The 22592-nt window shown below is 36.5% G+C and overlaps 1 protein-coding gene across 1 annotated transcript in view; it reads right to left on the bottom strand.

Moving 5' to 3' along the window:
• The window catches only part of HCN1 (hyperpolarization activated cyclic nucleotide gated potassium channel 1), a 197818-nt gene that overhangs the window by 35921 nt on the left and 139305 nt on the right, over positions 1-22592 (bottom strand). Inside the window, exon 5 of the mRNA XM_065861534.2 lies at positions 11643-11789. Within this exon, the coding sequence (XP_065717606.1) occupies positions 11643-11789 (147 nt within the window). The remainder of the gene's footprint in view (positions 1-11642; positions 11790-22592) is intronic.

Genomic DNA, 22592 nt, shown 5'->3' with positions numbered 1-22592 from the left:
AGTGCCACTTTGGATGATATTTGTAGCTGCAGGGGAAAGAGATGCATGAATGGCACGGGAGGTGTAAAGAGAGGAAGAAATTCTAAAGAGTGCAAGTAGGCATGGTGACAGCAAGAACAGCTTTGATAGCAGATGATGTGGCGTAAAGAGAAGGCAAACTGGCAGGGATAGACTAGTCAATGTGGATTAGTAATAACAGCTAGAGTATAAGTAATGTATCAGACTCTTTAAACATCCAGTAGGCAGATACACTTAATAATGGTACAGTGTCAGAGTAACAAAGAAAGTCACACTACAACTAGGATCAAAATAATGATCAAGACTTGACAGATCAAGGATGCATGGGACATTCTCAGCATTTGTGCATCTTGAAAAGCATAGAGAGAAAGCAGCTATAAAAACAATAAACAAGAACCAGGCGAGATACCTGTAGTCTTCTGTCATCTACATTTAGTAATTATGCTGTGCTTGCTCTCTGCGTGCAATCACTAAGGCCTTAAATATTTGTGCTTGTGCTTTTTTTTCCAGGACTAGACATGCACTAAAAGCAAGGGGGCCTGATGACAGCAGGGTGCTCGGGAACTGCCATTAGCATCTGTGCATAGGACCTGGCAGACACAGGATTCATGTGCATATGCAGTACAACGTTCATTACATCAGTTAAATATTCTTCTCAAAACACTTTCAGTTCATCTGCTTGCCCAAAGTTTTAAATTTCTTTAACCATTAATAGCGTTTAAGTATAATTACATTACTCACCTCATGAATTAATTACAGGCTGAGGATTATTTCCATAAGAAATATGTTCCTATAATTTATTCAGAAAGATTTTCAAATTACCTAAAGACTGTATCTTAATCTCTGCTTTTATGAATAAATTTATCTGCATTGATTTTATATCATAGGAGAGTCCTTAAAACTGTTGTCATTACCGTTCATTTCAAGGTGATATATTGTAGCCATAGACCAGTGGCATAGGAAATACGTGTTGAGATATACTGTAATAGTGAAAAACATAAAGACCATATTGGAGTACATAACGCAATGTATGTCCCTAGTGCTATGCAAAGATATCAAAAGAGTATGATACAGTATTTTTCTCACACACACATCTTGGACACGTGTTTCCATGTATGTGCCTGAAAGTTTGTCTATGTGTGTATATATACAGATATATATGTTCTCCTGTAGACATATTTTTATGTGTACATGGACATATCTATATGTGTACAAACGTACATCTTTGTACATTTAATGTAAAAAATCAAAGTTCAATTAATGTGTCCCATGAGAACTATATTTCAAAATAGCTTTAGTTAAATATTTAGAGGTTAATATAACTCAAGTAAGAGTGTGTGCTTGTATAACTGAAGTTATAATCTACAAGCAAAAAGGTGAAAGGAAAGAAAATTCTGCTCCCAGTCCCAATTATGTTCTTTGGAAATGAAACGTCCTAATGTTCTATATTCTGCAAGGACACATGATCTGTATCTATTTTCAGCAAACATCTTCTCACATGGTGGCCTAAAAATAGGCTAGCCATGAACTTTAAATAATGGCTTAGGTAGGGTATTAACCTCTTTCTCACATTCTAAGTTTGTCCCATTGCTGTAAGTATCAATATTATGTAGAATGTATCTGGTGCTAGAGAATGACAAAGCAAGCTACATACACCTCCATTTCTGCTTCTCAAATATGTCATTTCCTCTTAAGTTCTTTCAAGGTCTGTTATATAGTAGGCTGCTAACATAATATCAGCAGAATTTCTCCTCAGTAGTGAATCTATTTTGTGACAGATACTAAAAAACATGAGCTATTACATTTCCAGCCCCTACAGATGGGAGACTTTCTACTCTTGATGAAATGTGGTTGATTATGGAATCTCACATTTGCATAAATACAGAAGTGTTTATACAATGTGCAGCAATGAGTGCTACAATGACAGCTAGATTAGTGTTTCAGGATGTCTGTACTAGCCATTGTATTTCCCAAATAATCTGTTACAACTCAAATAGCACCATGTTCAGGTATATTTTTTAAATGATTCTTAGTAGTTCTATTCTTTTCTTACTTTTTTAATAGACACAGACTCATCTTTGCTTCCTGCTTTTCAATCCAGTACAGGAAAAACTCATTGTGAAATAAACTTATTTTTAGTACCTATGACATTCATGAGATCACAGACATAAATATGAAATAGTTTTCAGTTGCACAGTTAACTAATGACAGTAATCCAGGCTAAAATTAAAACTGTTAATTATAAAGAATATGGTTTTTCTTTAGAAGGTATTTACTTTATCTACAAAATAGTTTAGTCTTCTAGGAAGGCACTGTCCAATGCTTCGAATACACTACAGTGATCACAGCACACAAACATGGAATGAGTTAATAGAACATGCTCCTGTATGTGCTTTATGGCACCTTTTTAGTACCCTCTCAACCAACCACAGAGTTTTTGCTTTTCACAAATGGGGGAAAAGAAAAAAGGATTGATTCAAAAGAAAATTAACAAACATAGGCTCCACTGGACAAGACGGGAGATAAAGATCCTCTTAGGGGAACTCCTTGCCCGTCAGAGCTCCACTCATACCCAGGTTGGCTTAGGATCCGGGGCTACTGCTGAGTAGGACTCTCTGAAGATCTCATGAAAGAGACACAGATAACAGATAAAAACCATTGCTTTCAACTCAGGCCAGGAGCTACTGAGAAGTCTGTACCTGCACTCACAGCATCAGACTTCACATTTTGCACCAGCTTTTAACTCCACTCATCTCTTAACAACCTTGTATCACAGTAGTTTAGTACCAAGGGGAGGAAGACTCTTGTTAAACATTAAAATACCAGACACTAAATACTTTCAGTGTTAGACACTTATCTTTAAATTAAACATGTGTAATTCAACACCTTGTGCATCCGTACCTATGCTAAATTTCATTCTCTGTCCATTTACAAATAATTTCAACAATTTTTTAGCGATTCTCATTTCCATTTAATGTCTTATATAAAGACACTTCATCAGAAGAGCTTATACTTCCACAAGATTATTTTGCAACTGAAGAAGAGAACCCTGATTTTTCAGGTACTAAGATTTTAGGAAAGAAAACAAAAAAAAATCAGTATTTCACCCACAAGACAATTTTTTGGAGAAGATTTTATTTGCTTGTTGTGTTTGCTAGATAACAGCAACAGTCCAAAACCACAGATTAGACAGAGTTCTGTGCAGGTGCCAAAATAAAGATATTTTTATTGTTCAAGTGGCACTAGGAAAAAAGCAAAAGAACGACCTAGCATAGCCATGAAGTTCAGAGTTTAACTTGGATATCTTCAATAGCTTCAACAAGATTTACCTTCTTAAATCACTAGTGTACCAAGTGGAAATTCAGTTCATTAATGTGCATTCAGAACAGATTTTGTGCTCTGCTGTTTTTTTGTTCTCCTTGTTTTTGCCTTTGAGATCATGTGCTTTTAAAAGGCAACTCCAAATTTATGCATAGGAAATGGTGTGTACCCTTCTGTATGTTGTTACTACCACAATTATAATGTGCAACTGAGTGCATAAAAATAGGCACATGCATTTGCTTCTGCATCAGACAGTGCATGGCATATTTATTTCCTCTTGCTGGTGGTGAGTCACAATGATAACCTTTATTTGTGGTGACTTCCATGGACACTGTCACATTTAAAGGGTGCCAGATCAATGCAGAAACTTGAATTACATGACCCCCAAAGTACTTTTACCAATATCAAACATATATGCTTCAAAAGACAAAACAAGCACAATGTTAAAAAAATGCATTTACATAAGAACTAATTCAGAAGTCATATGAATTACTTTGTTATCAGTTTTAACCTCCTAAGAATCAGCAATGCCATCTAAACTTGTAACAACCTATTCAGACCTAATACGGATGAACATGCTGTGGTAAGCACTGTCTAATATGTAGTAATCTTTCCTGGCTTTCAGCAGAAACTGCACAAAAAAAGTGTTTGGCTTTTTCCATCTGCTGCCCCTAGCACTTCCTGGGTATCAGTTAGCTGAACAATTCTTTACTCTATTAAAAACTGAGATATGATGGGCACTTGGAAGCATGGTCTCAGACTCAAACAGTGTGAAATTCTCCTCCGTGGGACAGCACTCCTGTTGCATTAGCTACTGATATCTCAATGCACCACACCTCATGCCCACAAAAACCTTTCTGATTCTGCTCTTCAGACAAACAGCAGTTCAGACAGGAGCAGGCACAGACTGGATTTACTCCTCTATACTGGGATTTTATATCCCTCACAACATTCCTGCTCTGGCAGGGGGATTGGACTAGATGATCTTTCGAGGCCTCTTCCAATCCCTAACATTCTGTGATTCTGTGATTTAGTTTACATCTAAATAGTCTGGTACTTTTCTCAAACAACTTACCTTTCTATGAAGGACAACCACTGCACAAAGATTTGGGTATTTGATTTGGATCAGTATTTTTGAAGAGCTGTCATGTCTGAAGCATTTATTACACAATTAGGACAAAGGAATCTTACAGGTGCAGTAACAAGACTTCAAAATCATATTTACTGAGAACTGATGTTGTATTATTATCTGTGTTATTGGAAGCAGTTGGACTTGACAAAAAATGTTTCAGCTAAGGATGGTTTTGCTAACAAAGCATGTCAAACACAGAAGGGACTATGATCGAAGTTTCTTGAATACACTCAACAGCAATGCAAGTGGGTGGCAATTTAAAAGCTGTTTCTCAACTGCAGCATGTACACTCCTGTATGTACAAACACACATCAAGGGGCAAACACATTCCCCATAGTTGAGGAAATTAAGCTACATTGTCTCAGGTCCCTGCGAAACAGATTTAAGAGTGCATATAGTTTGTTACTGTGTCACATCCATGTTGAAAAGCATCTTAAAACACAATAAACCAATCAGCTGGTGATTGTCTGCCATTTCCAACATTAAAGTGACCTGTTTGTTACTATTTTTAATATTAAAAATGTAATTATAGTCCTCTCTAAGAAGTTTTCAAGGCTTTGTATACACACACTATTCTTTGGACACACCTTACACAGAACTTCGAAAAACAGCAATATTTTTTTTCAGCATTTGTCAAATAAATAATGCTGTGATATATCAGCATTTTTCCTGCAAGACCGACATGCTACATAATTCATTCATGACTCCAGCACTCCAGAGTATGAACTAAAGTTATCTTTTATCTGTGCCTATGTGAAAAAACCTTTAATGCACTATATAAAGAAGGATTCACTCTTTCCATAAAGTTATATAAAGATATATTTAAATTAGTTCCTGTATGATTACATCTATAATTTTGATGCATTTTTCCCTAGTTACCCTCTTTAAGCTTCAGAGGATGTTTCATTCCATACAAAAATGCATAAAAGTACAGTGGCTTATAAGGAAAGAATTACCTTAATTTATGGATATAATTTGATACGGAAGCAAAATATTTCGAATCTCCAGTAACTTAATATTGACTATGACACTTTATTTTTGTTTAATAAACTAATTTTATTTTCTACCACTATTTTAATGTTTGATGACCTGCATCAAAAAATCATGATGACTACACTATTAAAAAGGACTGAAACATACTATCGTCTAATCACACCATGTTTTCACCTCATATTATTAACTCCGGAGATGTTTCATCCTTTTTGCACAGGATTGCAGTATAGTCTAACTTGCAATATAATGTTTTGTGATTTCTGAAGATAAATATTAAATAGAAGGAAAGGTATTACAAAAGGAATTAAGTTTTAATAGGGAAAAGGAGAAGGTTAAAAAAATAGGAAAAACATTAGCAAATTTATCAAATGGATAAATTTACAATTTATTCTGGAAGGACCAAACATTTTATCCAAAAATGTACTAAATTTGTCTACACATACCAAACTGATGTGGTTTTAGTTCTGTTTCTATTTAGATGCAATCACTATTATCAATTATAAATTCAGTAATGGAAGCTTTCCATTATTTTGCTGTGAGAGTACCTCCCTTACAAGAACTGCCACAAAATGCCACCCTTGATGCAACACTAAGGACTGTGCAAGATCTTTTTCGGAATCTTACACTTGACTCATTAGGCTGTAATAGGTACCATAATGTACTTCCACTCACTATCCCTATGGGAACAACAAAGGCCAAGAACTTCACACAGTTCTGTTCAATTTCAGAAACAGCACTGTGTAAAGATGAAGAAGTCTGTTAAAAAGAAACTAAAAGAAGGTTCTTGTGATTTGGCTGGAAATTACTGGAGAGCAGTGTTAAGTGATACACCTAGACAAATACTTAAAATAATGTATCCGTTACCTCTTAGGAGTTAGGTCTTACAGTTACAATTAAAAAAAAAAAAAAAAAGTTAACTTGATGGTTGGAAGTGATTAAAAAAGCAAATTAATGTTAGGAATTATTAGGAAAGTAACAGTTTTTACTATTATAACATCAGTATGCTTGCTGCAGATCTGGTGCTCTCATCTCAAAAATGCTATAGTAGACTCAAAGAAAAAGCTTTGAGAATGGCAAGAACAATGATCATGGGGGTGAGCTGGCTTCAATTCAAGAAATCATTAAGTAGAATAGGTCTCTTTTTACCTTCAAAACAATACAGCTTAAGGATGTTATCATAGAAGTCTACTAAATCATAACTGGCATGTGAAGGGTGGGTAGAAATTGACCATAACTTCTGCTACAAGAATAAACGGTCATCAAAACAAAACAAAACAAAAAGATTCAATCCCAAAGGAGATGGGTTCTCAGGCAGCAGAGCACAGGTCTGGTCCTTGCGAAAGGCGGGCATGGTTGCAGAGAGCACATGTGGATTCAAGTAATAGGAAGTGGTATGTATTAAGGATTACCCAGTAGAAAAAAACACATTAGTCTCAGAGAATCCCTTGAACTGAAAATATTGGGAGTCTAGGAGAGTCATTAAGGGAAATGCCACACTTGCCTTGTTCTTTTTCATGGGCATCCACCTACAGGCACCGTTGGGGAGGCGGGAGGCTTAGACAGCCACCAGAGCTGAGCCATTTGGACATTTCTTACATTCTCTTCTTAGATTAAAATGATTATTTATATGTCTTTAAACTTTTGTAATCCAGGTGTCCTTTTAGAATAGGCTTAATTTAGGTGTGGGTTGTTGTCTGGTTTTGGGTTTTTTGGGTGTTGTGGTTTTGTTTGTTTGTTTGCTTTTTGTGTGTGTGTGTGTTTGGTTTTGTTTTTCTTGTTGTCTGTACTATCTCCACTTCAGGTAATGACAGTTACACAAACCACTTTTGGGACTACGGCCTTCTGGCGCCAAATGATGTTCAAGTATGTAGGTGGCAAGAACTCTCAGTAAAAAAATTTGAACTTTAGAGATGTCTACAAGTATCTCTGCTGAAGAACCAGAGATGATATTTATATAAGGGAAATACGCCAATTGTTACCAATTGCTAACTACTATCTCAAGACATGAGGGAGGGAGATAGTTAATTGCAAATTCTGGTAAAGACAGAACTTATTTCACATGTCAGCTGCTGTTTGAAGATGAAGCCTTTTTTTCTAGGCTAGTCAGCTAGATTTTCTTCACAGCAAGAGAGTGTCTGTGGGGGGTGGGATGTGCAAAGGCAGCTTGGTGATTAGCTCAGACTTGCTGCAGAACTTGTATGAAGCTACGGATACGTTTGATGATTCCAACCCTGCATGGCCTGGAATAAGTGACTTAAAATCTGCTATGTCTACTGAAATTGTAACTGCCAGGAGTTTCCTGACTATCTGATTCTCAAGAAAGCTGAACAGTTATTATCAGATAAGTGTAACTGTGAAAAATGGGATATGTTTTTCAGTAAGAGTGAAATTTCTGAATTTAATGAAAAGAAAACTTTAATTCTTTGCTTTCATCAGACAGCACTTTTCCTCACAAGCAGGTAGCAGCACACCACGTATGGCAACGCATGCTTAATTCAGTTTGAGTGTGTAGAGGTGAGAATATCCAATTAACTACATTACCATGGGACTAATATACCCAAATTGTGCAACTAACTTAAGCAGGGAGATAAGGTTTTTAAGTCCCATTTTCTAATCAGTGTCTGCCTTAGTTTCCAGTCATTGAAGGGAATCTCTTCATAAATACAAGATCATCCTTGAGTGACACAGGTCAGCTATCAGTTGCTTTACTCAGCTATGGACCACCTAGAGTGAGCCTTGTAAAATTTAAAAATGTTCAATGTCCTTTTTCTTTTTCATGAAGCTCTAGTCAATTCCCCACAACAAACACGATTCTACTTCTGTTACCCAACAAAGTTTGCCACTCACACATACACATCAAATCTTTTCTCAGCTTTTCATTGTTTTAATCAACCAAAATGTTCCATACATGATTTTCAGAAGCTCTGTAAAGTGAACACGCATCTTCTTTTACCAAAAAAGTCTTACCTCTACTATAAACATATAGTAGCATTTCTCATTCAAGAATTAATTTTACACCAGGTTTTTGCTGATAATTCTATGTCCTTCAACTATTTTTAAAGGTTGAATAATCATATTTGTACCATAAATAATTACTTATCTGCTAAAAAAGTATGAGTCAAAATTTTAAACCATAAAGAAAAAAAAAGGACACCACTCCTGAAGAGAACTTAGCTGTGGAAAATTCCAGCCCATACAGTAAACCTGAATGGCTGAGAACAAGAGGAACTGAAAATAACTTTTTTATAACATTTGATGATATTCATGCTATAATTATGCAATAGTTTCTGTGGTTTCTTTTATTCTGTTTGCTGTGAGGAAATAATGGTTTCAGTTGAATGTCTTCATCATAAGCTGCTTTCATCAGGCTAAGCATGCCCTGTGGAGATTCTCAATGTTTATTTCTTATCCTATGCTAAACTCAAGGTATAACAAAATGCAGGATTAATGAAAAACTCAAGAAATGCAGTAAATACTTATTTTTGAATGATGTAACTAGGATATCTGTGCTACCACCTGGATATTATAGCCTTCTGCAGTTATTGAGACATAAGATGGTATATCCCATCTAATACAAGACCATATGTTCTGCCTTTAAGGGTCCAATTTATTATACATTGGTAACACCAAAAAGCCCCTACCTGCACTACCAAGCTGTGCATACTGAAATAGTACCTAAAACATCATTTGAAACTGCTAAACTAAGCAAACACCCAAGTGGTGTTCTCAGGGCACAGGGTAGGAGCTGCCATCGGAATCTGGACAGATTCATCGGAAACCTGTTCCAGTATTTGCACTGTACAGCTATTACTCTTTTTGCTTCTCTTACCTTTTTCTGGAACAAATTCTATGTTGTCATCAGGGCACTGTGCAACCTGATTGTAGTGTCTGAGGAACACACTCTACTGAGTAAATAAATATTTTTCATGTAACATGGAGAACAAAGGAAACATGCTAACTACTGCATGATCACAGCAAAACCAGAAGCCATTCCTTCAGAGTAATTCTATTTTTACTCAATGTTTTAGTGGCTCATTAATTTTTTAAATTTTCCATGTTTGATCTCTCCCCAGAAGTGCTTTTTTGTTTTATTTTTATGCTTGACCCAATTTGCTGTGCTGCTCTTAAGCAACAAATAAAAGGAAAGGAAGGTGACAGTACAGTAGGGGAGTGAAGGAGGAAACAAGGAGAGAGGAAGGAGGAAGAAAAGACAGGTATTAGGGTGTCATATAACTGTAAATTGTTAATAAAAAAGGTTTTGCAATAGGAGCATTTTAGACATAATTTATGGAGGAATGCTTTCCTTAAAAGCAGAAACAGATAAAACTGTTTCTGATGTCAGTGACTGATGCATCTGGATATGCACCTGCTTTTTTAACAAAGCTCCATAGTGGCCAAGATTCATGTTTTGGCTGCCACCGCACTCCAGGGATAATTTTTAATAACTTAAAAAATAACTTTTAAACTTTTCTTGTCCTACAAGATAGATTTTTATAGTACATTCTCCTCAAGATATTTCAAAAGATACTGAGGGGAGCCCCAAGTTAAATTGGCAGAGGCAACGCAGAGGCAGAGCCCTCCACCTGCCTCCCAAAACACTTACAAATTCACAATATAATGAAAGGATTCAGGCTGCCTCTATGTTAGGGAATTAAATGGGTCCAGACACTGGGATCCAGTTGTCTGTACTATTATATTGTTCATGGTTTGGCCTGATTTCGATTTGAATTATCTAGCAATGACCCAGCAACTTTGGGCAGGGTTCACCAGCCCCAGCTGGCAGTTTGTAAGGAGAGAGGCCACTATCAGACTTTGATAACACAGACGTGGCCAAACTGTACCAGCTGGTCTCACAGCCCATGAACAGGCAAGGCATTATTTCTTGTAACTATTTTAAATATGGAACTTGATTGATTTTGGCAATGGATTGTATGACATGTTTTCCCTCCACAACAAAGAACAATATTCAATGATACAAACAATCCATCACAGACTTGTGTTCTTACGGCACAAAACTTGTTAAAAAATAAACAACCTTCACATATCTTTCCAAAAGTACAGATGTCGTCTGGTGCTCTGCTGGGTGTTACGTATACATTATATATATATGATATTTGTATATACATGCACACACACCCATTCAGCACCACTCCTCCCGTGGCTGAAGATACTAAAAGACATTACTGAAAATGACATAGGTTTCATCACATATCAGACTGTTCCTCCCTTATTATTCCCTTCTATTGTTTCTTCTCCTTTCCCTGTTTATGTTTTCTTCTTTCCCAATTCTTCAACTTCATGATTCTCCTTTGGATTTTTTCTTCCTCTTTTCAGTAGAGGATATTAGCAAAATGATAGCACAAACACCCCTGAGTAGGTCAGGCATGAGCACTACCCAGCAGAAGACAGTCAGATTTGCATTCTCATTAAGCAGTTACCTCTGTTATAGCAAGAAGAATGCTGCCTTCCTCCCACACAAACACCTTGCCAAAGAAAATTCCAACTGCTGCCACATATTACACAACACAACATAAAAACCCATCAATAAAATAAAAAAACCCCACAAAACCAAAAACAACCCCCCAAAACAACCACCAAAACCCCCCACACAACAAAACACATGGAAATTATTTTAACTGAATTAATTTTTTAATGATTTATATATCTTACGCCAGCTTCCCCACACACAACAAAAAACATGGAAATTATTTTAACTGAATTTATTTTTTAATGACTTATATATCTTACGCCAGCTTCCCCATTTCAAGTAAAGACCATCTTAACCAAGGATGCTACTCTGCAGAATGAAACAAAGCAGCTCTCCCTTCACTAGTTTCATCTGTACAGATGCATGGCTAGCAAGCAGGGAGAGCAGAAAAAACCCTTCACTGAGTACCATTCTAGTCCAGACAGTCCCTCAACAATTAAGGATGAGATTTTACTCTTTGATATACTTGTGTTGCAGTGACTCTGGCAGATTGGTTCAGAATACAGTATAATTCAGTTTATTTCTTTGTGTCAACCTAATATAAAATTCATTCTCCTGGTCATTCATTGACTAGGTCAAATGAGATTAAATGTTGCAGAATGGAATTACAAAGAGCATTTCAACACAGAAACAGTGAAGACACGGAAGTTTTCCGTACCATGAAGAACCACCCAAACGTTTTAATCTTACCTCCCTGAGGGGATCATTGAGCTCATTGAGAATGTTTTCTTCATCAAAGATCTTGCCTTGGTAGCGGTGCTCATAGTAATCATGGATCTTCTGGCGCATTTCAGCAGGTAACTTGTGGAATGACATGTACTGTTCCACTTGTTTGTACTGTCAGGGCAACAAAAGGAAGACTCAGTTAAAAAAAAAAAGAAAAACAACAAAAAACAATACAGCCTTTTTACTGTCTACAAAATGAAAATTCATTTGTGTACCCACTTAAGATTGATATATTTTATAAAGATAACATTCTATTCATATATTGGAGAACTCTCACACAAATATTATTTAATTTAGTATTATTCATGTAACAGCACAACAACAACAACAACTTACGGAAACTGCCTTTAGTGGCAAAGCTGACATCCACATTAATATACAAGTTTTAGAGGCCAAACCTCACACTTGTCACACGTTCCCTAAAATCCCAGCTCTACAATTTTTAGCCTATTCCATGTGGCAGATAGGGAAGCTGAACAAAGCGTGTATCCACATGTCCAGTGCTGCATTCAGAGGGAGTTTAACATGTGAAATTTCAGGAATTGTCTTAATTAGGACCAGCATCTCTGCAGAGTAATTGAATGAATTTATAATGTACATGCACTCCTTATGAAATGCAACACATATCCTTTAACTTTGAATATATATACATTGCATAAATATGTATGTATATACATATATGTATAATTGGACGCTGCTCCATGCTCTTGAATTGAAATTAGTTTCTGCTTTACAAAGCGGCTAAATCTTAGATGGAGCCACATGTATGACATGCATTCCCTAAATAAGAAGAAAGTAATTTGGCATGGGACTATTTAACAAAGTATGATGAATATATAAGCCTGATTCAACCTTTGCACAGCTACTTTGCACCTCTGAAGCAACAATTCTTCGCCCCCATCCTTTAGAAGCAAGATTTAAATTTGCATGCTCATAATGGTTTCTATTCTGATTTGGAAAAGTTTATCCATATATTGTGGGTATGAATCACAGTCCTGGGCCACCTGCAGACATGCTCTAGCATAAACAAGGTATTGGCTCTATTATAAGATCACCTCACTAATCAGTTGCAGCTAATCTAAACACTGATTCACCGGGAAGGAAGGGGTATGAGATTGCCCAGTGCTCTCTACATTAATATCTCTCCAAGGTGGTCAGACAGTCCCCACTGCTGAGCAGTGCACTGCGCAATGTCTTTGTGTCTGTGTCCAGCCCACCATGGCTGTGGCCTCACATACAGACGTGTCACATAGGTCACACGTCTCAGCACACACGGGCAGGGAAAGGACTTCACTGTGCTCCCCAGCACAGCAGCTGCATCCTTCTACCCAATCTCATTCGCATACTAACATGCTCGAGTGACACTAATAGAAGTAATCCTTGCCAGCAAAAAAATATACATTCATGGAGATGTATAATGCAAGCGAGCTATAAAGGACTTTAATACCAGAATGACCTTGAAGAAGAGAACATCCATGCTAAAAGCAATTTGCTTTGCCAGCAATTTACATTGCTCTCTTTCATTAGTGCTGTTATTTGAACAGGTGCTTTCTCCCACACAAGCAAGTTCTTTTCTCTACCAGAGTTTACGCTTACACATGAGAATTTTAGGGAAAGAAAAATTATAAAACTACGTAGCTCTAGGTATGTAGAGCTTATATCTGGTGTGTCTCAGAATGTTTCCAAGTAACACATAGAATAATAGGCACAGCTGCATATAAGTAATATTATCTTGAAAATATGTACAACAAGGAATTAAAGTCCTCCACAATTCCCAGAAACATTTAGCCATCCAAAATACTGTTAAGGTCTTTTTCCATGCCAAAATAACTGACTATCATTATCACCCTGTAATAAACCTTTTCTTGATCTTTCTCAGTGTGATTTTCACATTCTGTATCATTCATGCTATGATTAGTCCCTTCTTGACATTCTGTTATAGCATTCATGTGAAGTCTTCCCTCAAAACTTTTAACTTATTATTTTCTTCAGTGACTGATATCTTTCACTAACTCAGTCCAAGTAAAAATTCGTTTTTATTTCTCAGAAAAGCAAGTTCATTTTTTTCAACCTTGCTATATGTTATTAGCATTTCCTAGATGAGTCATCACTTTGGTGTGTCACATGCAGGTGCCAAAAAACTGTGCTAAAATGAAGACAAAAAGAGACCAAAATTGGTAAGGTCTTGTTCATTTTTTTTTTTTTAATATAATAAACCACTAATTTTATCAAGTTAATTTAAAATAATGGTTTATCTGTGAGTACCACAGATATCAATAATGGTTAGAAATGGAGGCATTTTTTTACTTTTAAATAATTATACTGATTTCTTGGTAGTTTTTTGTTTGTTTTGGTTGTGGGTTTCTTAGTTTGCTTGTTTGTTGTTTTTTTTTTCTCTTGTAAAAATAGTGAATAATTTAAAGAGAACAGAACTACTCTCTGGGAAAAAAATTGCAGGTCAAAATGGTTTAAAAAGTCTCATTAGCACCGTGAATCCCTTGAATCAATACAAAAATCCACTAGTTTCTTCCCCTGATTTTTCCAAGTGTGATTTCATATATGAAGTTGATAAAATTGTCAGTGAAGTTAAATTCTGTCAAAATTTTGTATTTTAATCATATTTAAAAGAACTGTAGCTGATCCTGAGTCATCCATCAGACCTGACACTTGAACCTGCATCTTCATATATAAGTGGAATCATTTTTCTCTAATGACTTTTCTCATCACAGTGTATGCTGTATGATGTATCTTTTTACTTCTAAAAATTTTCATTTGCCCACCCCCCTGCCTTTTTTTTTTTTTCTTGTTTGTTTTGGTTTATTCAGGGAAGAGATTTCTTAATTCCACACTCACAAAAGCACTTCTGGTGCTTTTCTTCTATCTGTGTGAAATAACTGTCAGTGTCATGGCAGGTTCCCTCAAAACTGACTTTAATTACTTTTTTTTCTTTTTTTTTTTTTTTTTTTTTTTTTTTTGGTCTTTTCTTACGGTTCACAAGACGTCACAGACTATATTTAAAATATAAATGACCGTGTAAAAACTTGCCTTTCCACCCACATCTGGAATGTTGTGTCCAGTTCTGGGCCCCTCAGTTCAAGAAGGACAGGGAACTGCTGGAGAGAGTCCAACGCAGGGCAACAAAGATTATCAAGGGAGTGGAGCATCTCCCTTATGAGGAAAGGCTGAGGGAGCTTGGTCTCTCTAGCTTGGAAAAGAGGAGACTGAGGGCTGACCTCATAACGTTTATAAATATATGAAGGGTGAGTGTCATGAGGATTGAGCCAGGCTCTTCTCAGTGACAACCAATGGTAAGACAAGGGGCACGGGGTACAAACTGGAACACAGGAGGTTCCACTTAAATTTGAGAAGAAATCTCTTCTCAGTGAGGATGACAGAACACTGGAACAGGCTGCCCAGGGAGGTTGTGGAGTCTCCTTATCTGGAGACATTCAAAACCCGCCTGGACACATTCCTGTGCAACCTCATCTAGATGTTCCTGCTCTGGCAGGAGGATTGGACTGGATGATCTTTCGAGGTCCCTTCCAATCCCTAACATTCTGTGATTCTGTGTGATTCTTGCTAATGCCTGACACTGTGGAGAACTATGTTTTTCCAGGAAAAAACACTTTGTAAGGGACTCCATGTGTGCATGTACAAAGAGATGTCAGAGGCAACAGCAAACTACCTCCAATTCCTGAGGTATGAGGAGAGAAAGAGGCATCCAGCCTATTGAACAGAGACTGTGCTGGATTAAGACTCAGCAGGACAAAGGAAAGAAAATAACAATGTTTTTAAATTGTTTTGTCTGATGTTACTACACTCGAGCATGAATTTATTTCCATAAAATTCTAAAGATGGTCAAGTTAAGCTAAATATGTTTGCCTGTTATCAAATTCTTTCAGACTGCTTCAAATAATTTCTTAATTCACAATGATGTAACTGATTACTATTAAATGGAAAGACTGTGACCTTCCCTTCCCTTCCCTTCCCTTCCCTTCCCTTCCCTTCCCTTCCCTTCCCTTCCCTTCCCTTCCCTTCCCTTCCCTTCCCTTCCCTTCCCTTCCCTTCCCTTCCCTTCCCTTCCCTTCCCTTCCCTTCCCTTCCCTTCCCTTCCCTGCCCTTCCCCTTCCCCTTCCCTTTCCCCTTCCCCTTCCCCTTCCCCTTCCCCCTCCCCTTCCCCTTCCCCTTCCCCTTCCCCTTTCCCTTTCCTTCTTTCCCCTGGATCACCTGGCTTATACTCTGAATTCTGGAGATCACAAGTCTTCTGATCCTAATTGATGCAATTAAATGCTTTTCTAATGCATACAAATACATATTTCTTATCCCCCCGTGCTTCTATAGTATCTACACTTTTTTTTTTTTTGCCTGTAGAAAAAATATATTATTTTTGCACTTTAATTTTACTCTCTCTCAAATTAATTACATACTTACCTTATATATTCATGAAAGTAAACAGTATTTTTGAATGCTGATGCTGTTCTCCATACCTGTTACAACTACATATTCATGATGTTTTCAATATCTCACTGAATGAAAAAAATATTGTGTTGCTGACCACTCCAATCCTACCTCTTTTTTAAGATGAATATTGAATTGTTTCTCCTAAAATAAGTACATATATTGTGATTTATATATGTACTGCCATAATTTCTATAATTTCTATCTCAGTGTTTTAGATTCATTGCCAAAATGAAAATTCCCCAAAATGCTACACAAATAAACAAATATAATTGCTGAAATAGGCTAAGTGGATTTCAAAGTCAAGTAATATTTCACAGACTTCTACTGAAGAGCACCATCCAGTAATAACTGTTTCTTGTTCTTTCAGCCATAATCTTATTAACGGGATCCTTGTATATGGTAAAATTCTGCCACTGTGTTCCTCCAGTAACAGGAAAGTAGTATGAAATCAATCATATGAGGTCCTTGGTAGAGTTGGTTAGGAAACTGAAGTTATTCTTAAAAAAAATAGATATGGAAAAAAGGCAAAGGAGAGAAGTGAGGTTTTTTTCACTCCTGAAGGTATTATCCAAGCCTAGTGTCAATAAGTGTCTTTAAGTATTTTTCTACAAGGTTTGGTCCAGTTGGATATCTGGAAAACTCCTAAAGTCCCCACAACCAAAGCAGGGGAAGCATTGGCAATAGTACATGTGAAAGCAAATAAAATTTCTGTCTTTGTGAGAGCAGGATGAGGTATATACACCCTAAAGCAAATAAGTTTTGTGTAGATGACACGTTACAGTCTGCATAGCACGTGACACATAGAAGAGATCCCAGAAAGTTCTGATACACCCTAATACTTACATGATTCCCATCTTTGTAAACTTTCATCTACTAATTCAAAAAAATCAAGCGAATCAAAAGATAGCAAACCACTATCACCAAAATCGGACTTTGAACTGAAACTTTCAGAATTATAAAATTAAGACTGCTCTCTTTCTGTGTTAAACAGTCTTGAAAAATGTGAACTGACAATAAAAATTGGAAAGTTATTCATGCGATACCTTAGTTCAGCTTTCTAAAAGTCAAGTGTCTAATTTAAACCAGTTATCCCGATTCTCTCTCATGTAACCAGAGAGAGATAAGAAGAGACAATTAATTTCATTCTAAAATTCATGTCTTGCATAGATGGAAGAAACTCACCTTTGTCATCCTTATCTCTCTCTGCATTCACCCTAGGGGAGGTCTAAATGTCTAGTAATGACCAATTTGCTCATCATCCACTGTAACCATGTATTTTAAAAAATAAATTATTTGAAGTTTCTAAAATAAGAACCTTTCTATAGTAATACACAAATATATAGCATCTGATCCAACATGAAAATACCAAAGGTATCCTTTCAAGTTCAATCATTTGCTCTTATAACTGTGCTTCTAAAAGCTCAGACTTCAAGGAATAAATTTAATAAATCGGATGATCAAAAGAAGAAAGTGAATGCTACAGGGTGGCATTGATGAATCTTTAGTTATCAAATGCCAGGTGAGAATTTTATATTTGTATTCCAAATTTCTTATAAAAAAAAAAAAAAAAAAAAGGATTCTCTGAGCCAGAAGGGCAATTTATGATTCTCTCTGAATCGAAGTAAGAGAAAGGTTGTTCGTATGTCAACACATCACTGAATAACAACTAACAGAATGCACTGAACTACAGAACTATCTGATACATAAGTGATTAGTAAAGAATTATAAAATTTCACCCCTAACTTTTTAATAGTGACTAAAACCATGATTCAGGTGACTGTCAGTTATCTTACCTGGCAGAACACATGGTATTTCAATAACCAGCTTTTCTTAATAGGTTTTCCAGTAAGTGTTGAATAAAAAGGCACAGCCCAAATACATTCATGTTATTCAAACAGCATTTTCTTAGTAGAGTTGTTTCATAAACACAGAGTTCAAAATGTTATGAAACAATTTTCTAGTATGTTTTAATCTCTGTGAAAGTTCACTGGGTTTACACCTCCGGGGTTCAAATATAATTCCTGCACATTCCACAAAATATAAGCAGGCATCATTGATGTCAAAATCCGTTTTCTCTCTGCTATTGTGCTGCAAGGCCTTGAAATGAGCCAAAGGAACTGCGCAGCTTTGCGTCTGGAGATGAGAGCTGTATGGACATGGACAGAACTGAACGATGATCACACATTTGCAAAGAGTAACAGCTGGGGAGAGGCTTTGCCAGGTTTTATTGCCTCTTACTCAAAATTATTCAAATGCATAAGTTGACTTGGAAAGCAAATACTTAAGGAATTACACAAACTACTAAATATGCAGGAAACATATTCCTGTTTAAAAATGAAATGTATGAAAATAACTTTATGGTTCACAATTCACAGAAATAGCTGTAATGTCTACTATGCTTAAATTTGGTATTCAACTGAATGTTGACTTATCACTCAAATTACACTGATGAAGGAATCAAAAAAACACAAACCGAAGCTTTATCTGACCAAAAATTCGCAGGTAATTAATTTTTAAGCAGTATATCTATATTTCATTCATTGAGATTTCATTCTGCAGGAGAAGGGCAAGTGCAAGTGCACTGAATGAGCACTAAACGAGTATAAAGGGGAAGTTTTTCTCCTTATGCAAAAGGTGTAACACCACTTTAAAAAAAAAAAAACCTTTCAGCAAAATATACTTTTTAAAATTAGAGGGATAATATTTGAAAAATTCTGTGCAAAGACCACAAAATGTAAGTACATAACTTTCACTTAAAGATACTACTTTGAATGAAAACATTGTGTATTTTAAAGCATCCAATTTGCTAAATCTTTATAAACTTTTTCAATTAAATTCCATATATACTATTATGCATCACGATTTAAATTGTATGTACAAACTACATGTTTTGTGCCCACCCCAGAAAAAAGAGAATGGGTAACTTCCTATGGCACATTTCCCCCTTTTTATTATATCTAGCTCCCTCTGACATGAAATAATAAATTAATTTGCTTTTTGCACTCAGTCATTTGAAAAATTAGATAATAAGTTGTTTAAAAGCTTTTAAAATGACCTCTTAACCCAGTATTCAACAGTTCCAGCTCACTAGCTGAGCTTCATGGTTGTATGTCTAAATATCACATGATATTTCTTCTGTTTGCTGAATGAATAATCTAATCTGTATAAACAAAAATAATGTCTGAAAAAAATCCCTGAGGCTTGATTCTCCCATGAAGACTTCTAATAACATGAGACAATCACAGACAGCAGAGGCTGCATTTTTTATCCCTTTCCAAGAACTTCCAGTCTAATTTCATAAGTGGGTTCTATGTTAAAATAATAATAAAAGACATTAAGTTACAGATTAATGGGAAAGGAATGAGAATAATTGTATAGTTTATATTTATTAATGGCTATTTAACAGATTTTTGATTCAATTTTCTCTTGTCACCTTTATTCTGAGAACCTGGTATTTTTCTCTTCTTTAACTCCATAACATGTTACCAGCTGCAAGCATTACTCCTGACACACAGTGGTGTAAATGAGGTAAACCCATTATCCCTGCTCACAAAAGATGGGGACCCCTCTTTTTGGCTCAGCCATTGTTCGACCAGGGGAGCCTGGGCAGTGCACAGATACTGCAGGATGCTGTTTCATGCATCTTTTCCATCTCAGACTGCAAGCGGTGCTATTTAAGGAACGTGTCAGCTGGGTGATATAAGGTCTCCAAAGTTATTATCTCCTCTCTTGCAGAAGTTGTCAGTCCTACAATACATTCACCGTTTGGTGCCTTGATTCACAGTTACAGAACCAAACAATAGCATCCTGAGTCTGCTGCTCCGGAATAGCTATGCTGATACCTCCAGACTGCAGTTTAAGCTACTGGCAGATAGAAGAGAGTGGAGAACACCATCACCCATCAGCTCTCCTCCATGGTTAAGAGAATCCTGCCTCACTAATGAGTATTTGTCACTACTGCAAGGCCCTCATGTTAAGCAAACACAGCATAGGTCTAAGCTTTTACCTACTCCCTTTGGTTGAGAACCTGAATGATTTTTATATTTCTGGAGGACAGAAAGGAAAGAAAGGTCACAAACACCTTCCCAAGCTATAAAGAATTCTGGATAAATATTCCTAAATCATTTAAGCTCAACCTTTATTTAGTCTCATCCAGCATTTAAAAGTATTATCTTCAGCAGCTGATACTATGTATTTGCTATTTGTAGTGTTCATTTTCTTCCATATGTCAACAGTTTTTTCATCTGCACAGGAGTAGACTCATTGATTCTGCCCTATAATTAAAATAATCTCCTTATCCTTCTGCTTCATCCTCACTAGAGGGCTGCAGATGGTTTCCTTGCACTTGGCCAAGGGGGACTCTTGTCCTCCACTGGAAATTCAACTAGGAATCAAGAAACATTCCTGTACCCCTTGCAAGGGTTACTGTACATCTCGTGTTTGTACAGTTCATCCTTTAAAATTACTTTTCATCCTAGCTTTGACTGGGATTATTAGGAAAATAAAGAAAGGTTTTGCACGTGGAAATATCTCCATGTTTCAAATGGGCACAAGACTCAACTCCCCATCCCTTTTGTACAGGTTCCCCCAATTACATTGGAAAAAGAAATTACTTCCATTTCACAAACATCTCTGATTTATGCACAGTCCCTTCGCCCACAATGGTAGGTTATTTCACGAGCCAGCTGAACTCTTGATCTCACTGTTGAGGCATCGAAGGATGATCTCTAACCGAATATTTGGTCCAACTTGATGTCAGCACTAAACATTTACTCATAGGATTATTATCTGTAATGATAACTGTGTACACCAAAAATGAGTAAACACAGACGCTTCTCAAATGACCAGAGATGTCTGGTTGTGTTCAGAAAAGACACCAAATAGTTAATCTGCCAACCCTTTGGTGATCTTACTGCAGCAGTGGTAAAGTAATAAGCTCACCCATCCATCCCACAGTCACCAAATGGCTGAATTCACTATGAATTTAGCAATATTTGTACAGTCTACTTCACTCACTGTTACTCTGTATCTTACAGATATCTTCACAGAAAAAAAAAAAACCCAACAACCCAACAATAAAACCACCTCCAAACAAACAAAACCCCAAACAAACCCCAAAACCCCAACAAAACTATTTTACAATTAACTATAGATGAAAATAAAAAGTTTCCTGCTTCATGGTGGAATAGGTTCACTTCTATAGTTCTTTATCATGACATGAAACCAAAGTGATTTGTTTAGCCTAAAAGCTATCATCTGTTCACTATCTATTTTTCACTAATTACCCCCCAAAGAGTACTGTTGCTTGCAAGAATGCTTTAAGCTGTCATTTTACTCAGACACAGTAATTAAACATTTCCTTTCAATTGCCTCAAAATACACAATCTCTTACTATTGTTCTTTTCAATTAGTGTAATTGAGAAATTAATTAAGTTATAGGGAATTTTCTGAATAGGATTTGTTTCCTTAGTCTGTTCTTTATCCTGTGCAAATTTGCTTTTTACTGTTTTAAAGAGGGGAGGGGACGGGAGGAGAATGAAAACTAGACTCAGAGTTCTGTCATTGCCTCTGTGAAGAGAGGAACTAATTTAATGAAACAATGATCAAAGCCCCGAGGCAAGAAAAGAAAAGCATCTTTTCTCCATGCTACCCTAGGTGAAAACGCATCAAGTCCAAGGCAGGACGATTTTATTTTTTAATGAGAAAAATACTGTACAGATGACAGCTTATTTAAAAATATCAGATATGCTGTAATGGTCTCCTTAAAAGTGCCAGTTTCGAAGTGAAATTTAATTCCTATTTAATACCATCTTGTACAATTCTCCTTTATCTTTTGAATGCTTTGGATTTTTTTATTTTTTTTTCTTTCCAATTTGCCTATGCTGGTAAAAAAAAAAAAAATATACATTTTAAAACGTGCCTTAAGTGGAGGGAGAGGAGGCAGAAGGAGTTATTCCCCACATTCTCTCTGAGTGAAGCAGGGGATGAGGAAGATCAGTTCCTCTGCTTGGTCACCCCTTTAGCTCCATTCTGGCACAAGCAGCAGTTTGTGCAGCTCAAGGACCTGCAATGGGACATTTGTCCCTGGGCAACAAATGCAAGCAATACAGGAACACTGCACTACGCTGAGTTGGGCCTGTGCTACCACGCCTTTAGCTAAATGGGCATGCTTCGTTGTTAGCAATTCGCCCACAAGAAATCCAGTTATTTCAAGAAGCAATTTGAAGCAGTAATTTAGAAGAGGAATACAGAAAAAAAGGTATAATTAGGTTGAAATTATGTAACTTCGTATCTATTGTTTAATGGTCGTAATGAAAAGAAGAAAAAAAAAAGTTTTATTTGCACCATAATTGTTACATCTGCTTGGTGTTGTGCCAACAGCTAATGCTGCTAGAAGCACCAGCACAAGCAAGACAGAAACACTGGCATGATACAGCTGCTGATCCTAGAAAT

Source organism: Patagioenas fasciata, chromosome Z, assembly GCF_037038585.1.
Source record: "Patagioenas fasciata isolate bPatFas1 chromosome Z, bPatFas1.hap1, whole genome shotgun sequence".
In the NCBI taxonomy this organism is placed as follows: domain Eukaryota; kingdom Metazoa; phylum Chordata; class Aves; order Columbiformes; family Columbidae; genus Patagioenas; species Patagioenas fasciata.
Note: the sequence above shows the minus strand (reverse complement) of the source record. Positions and strands in the feature narration are given on the sequence as shown.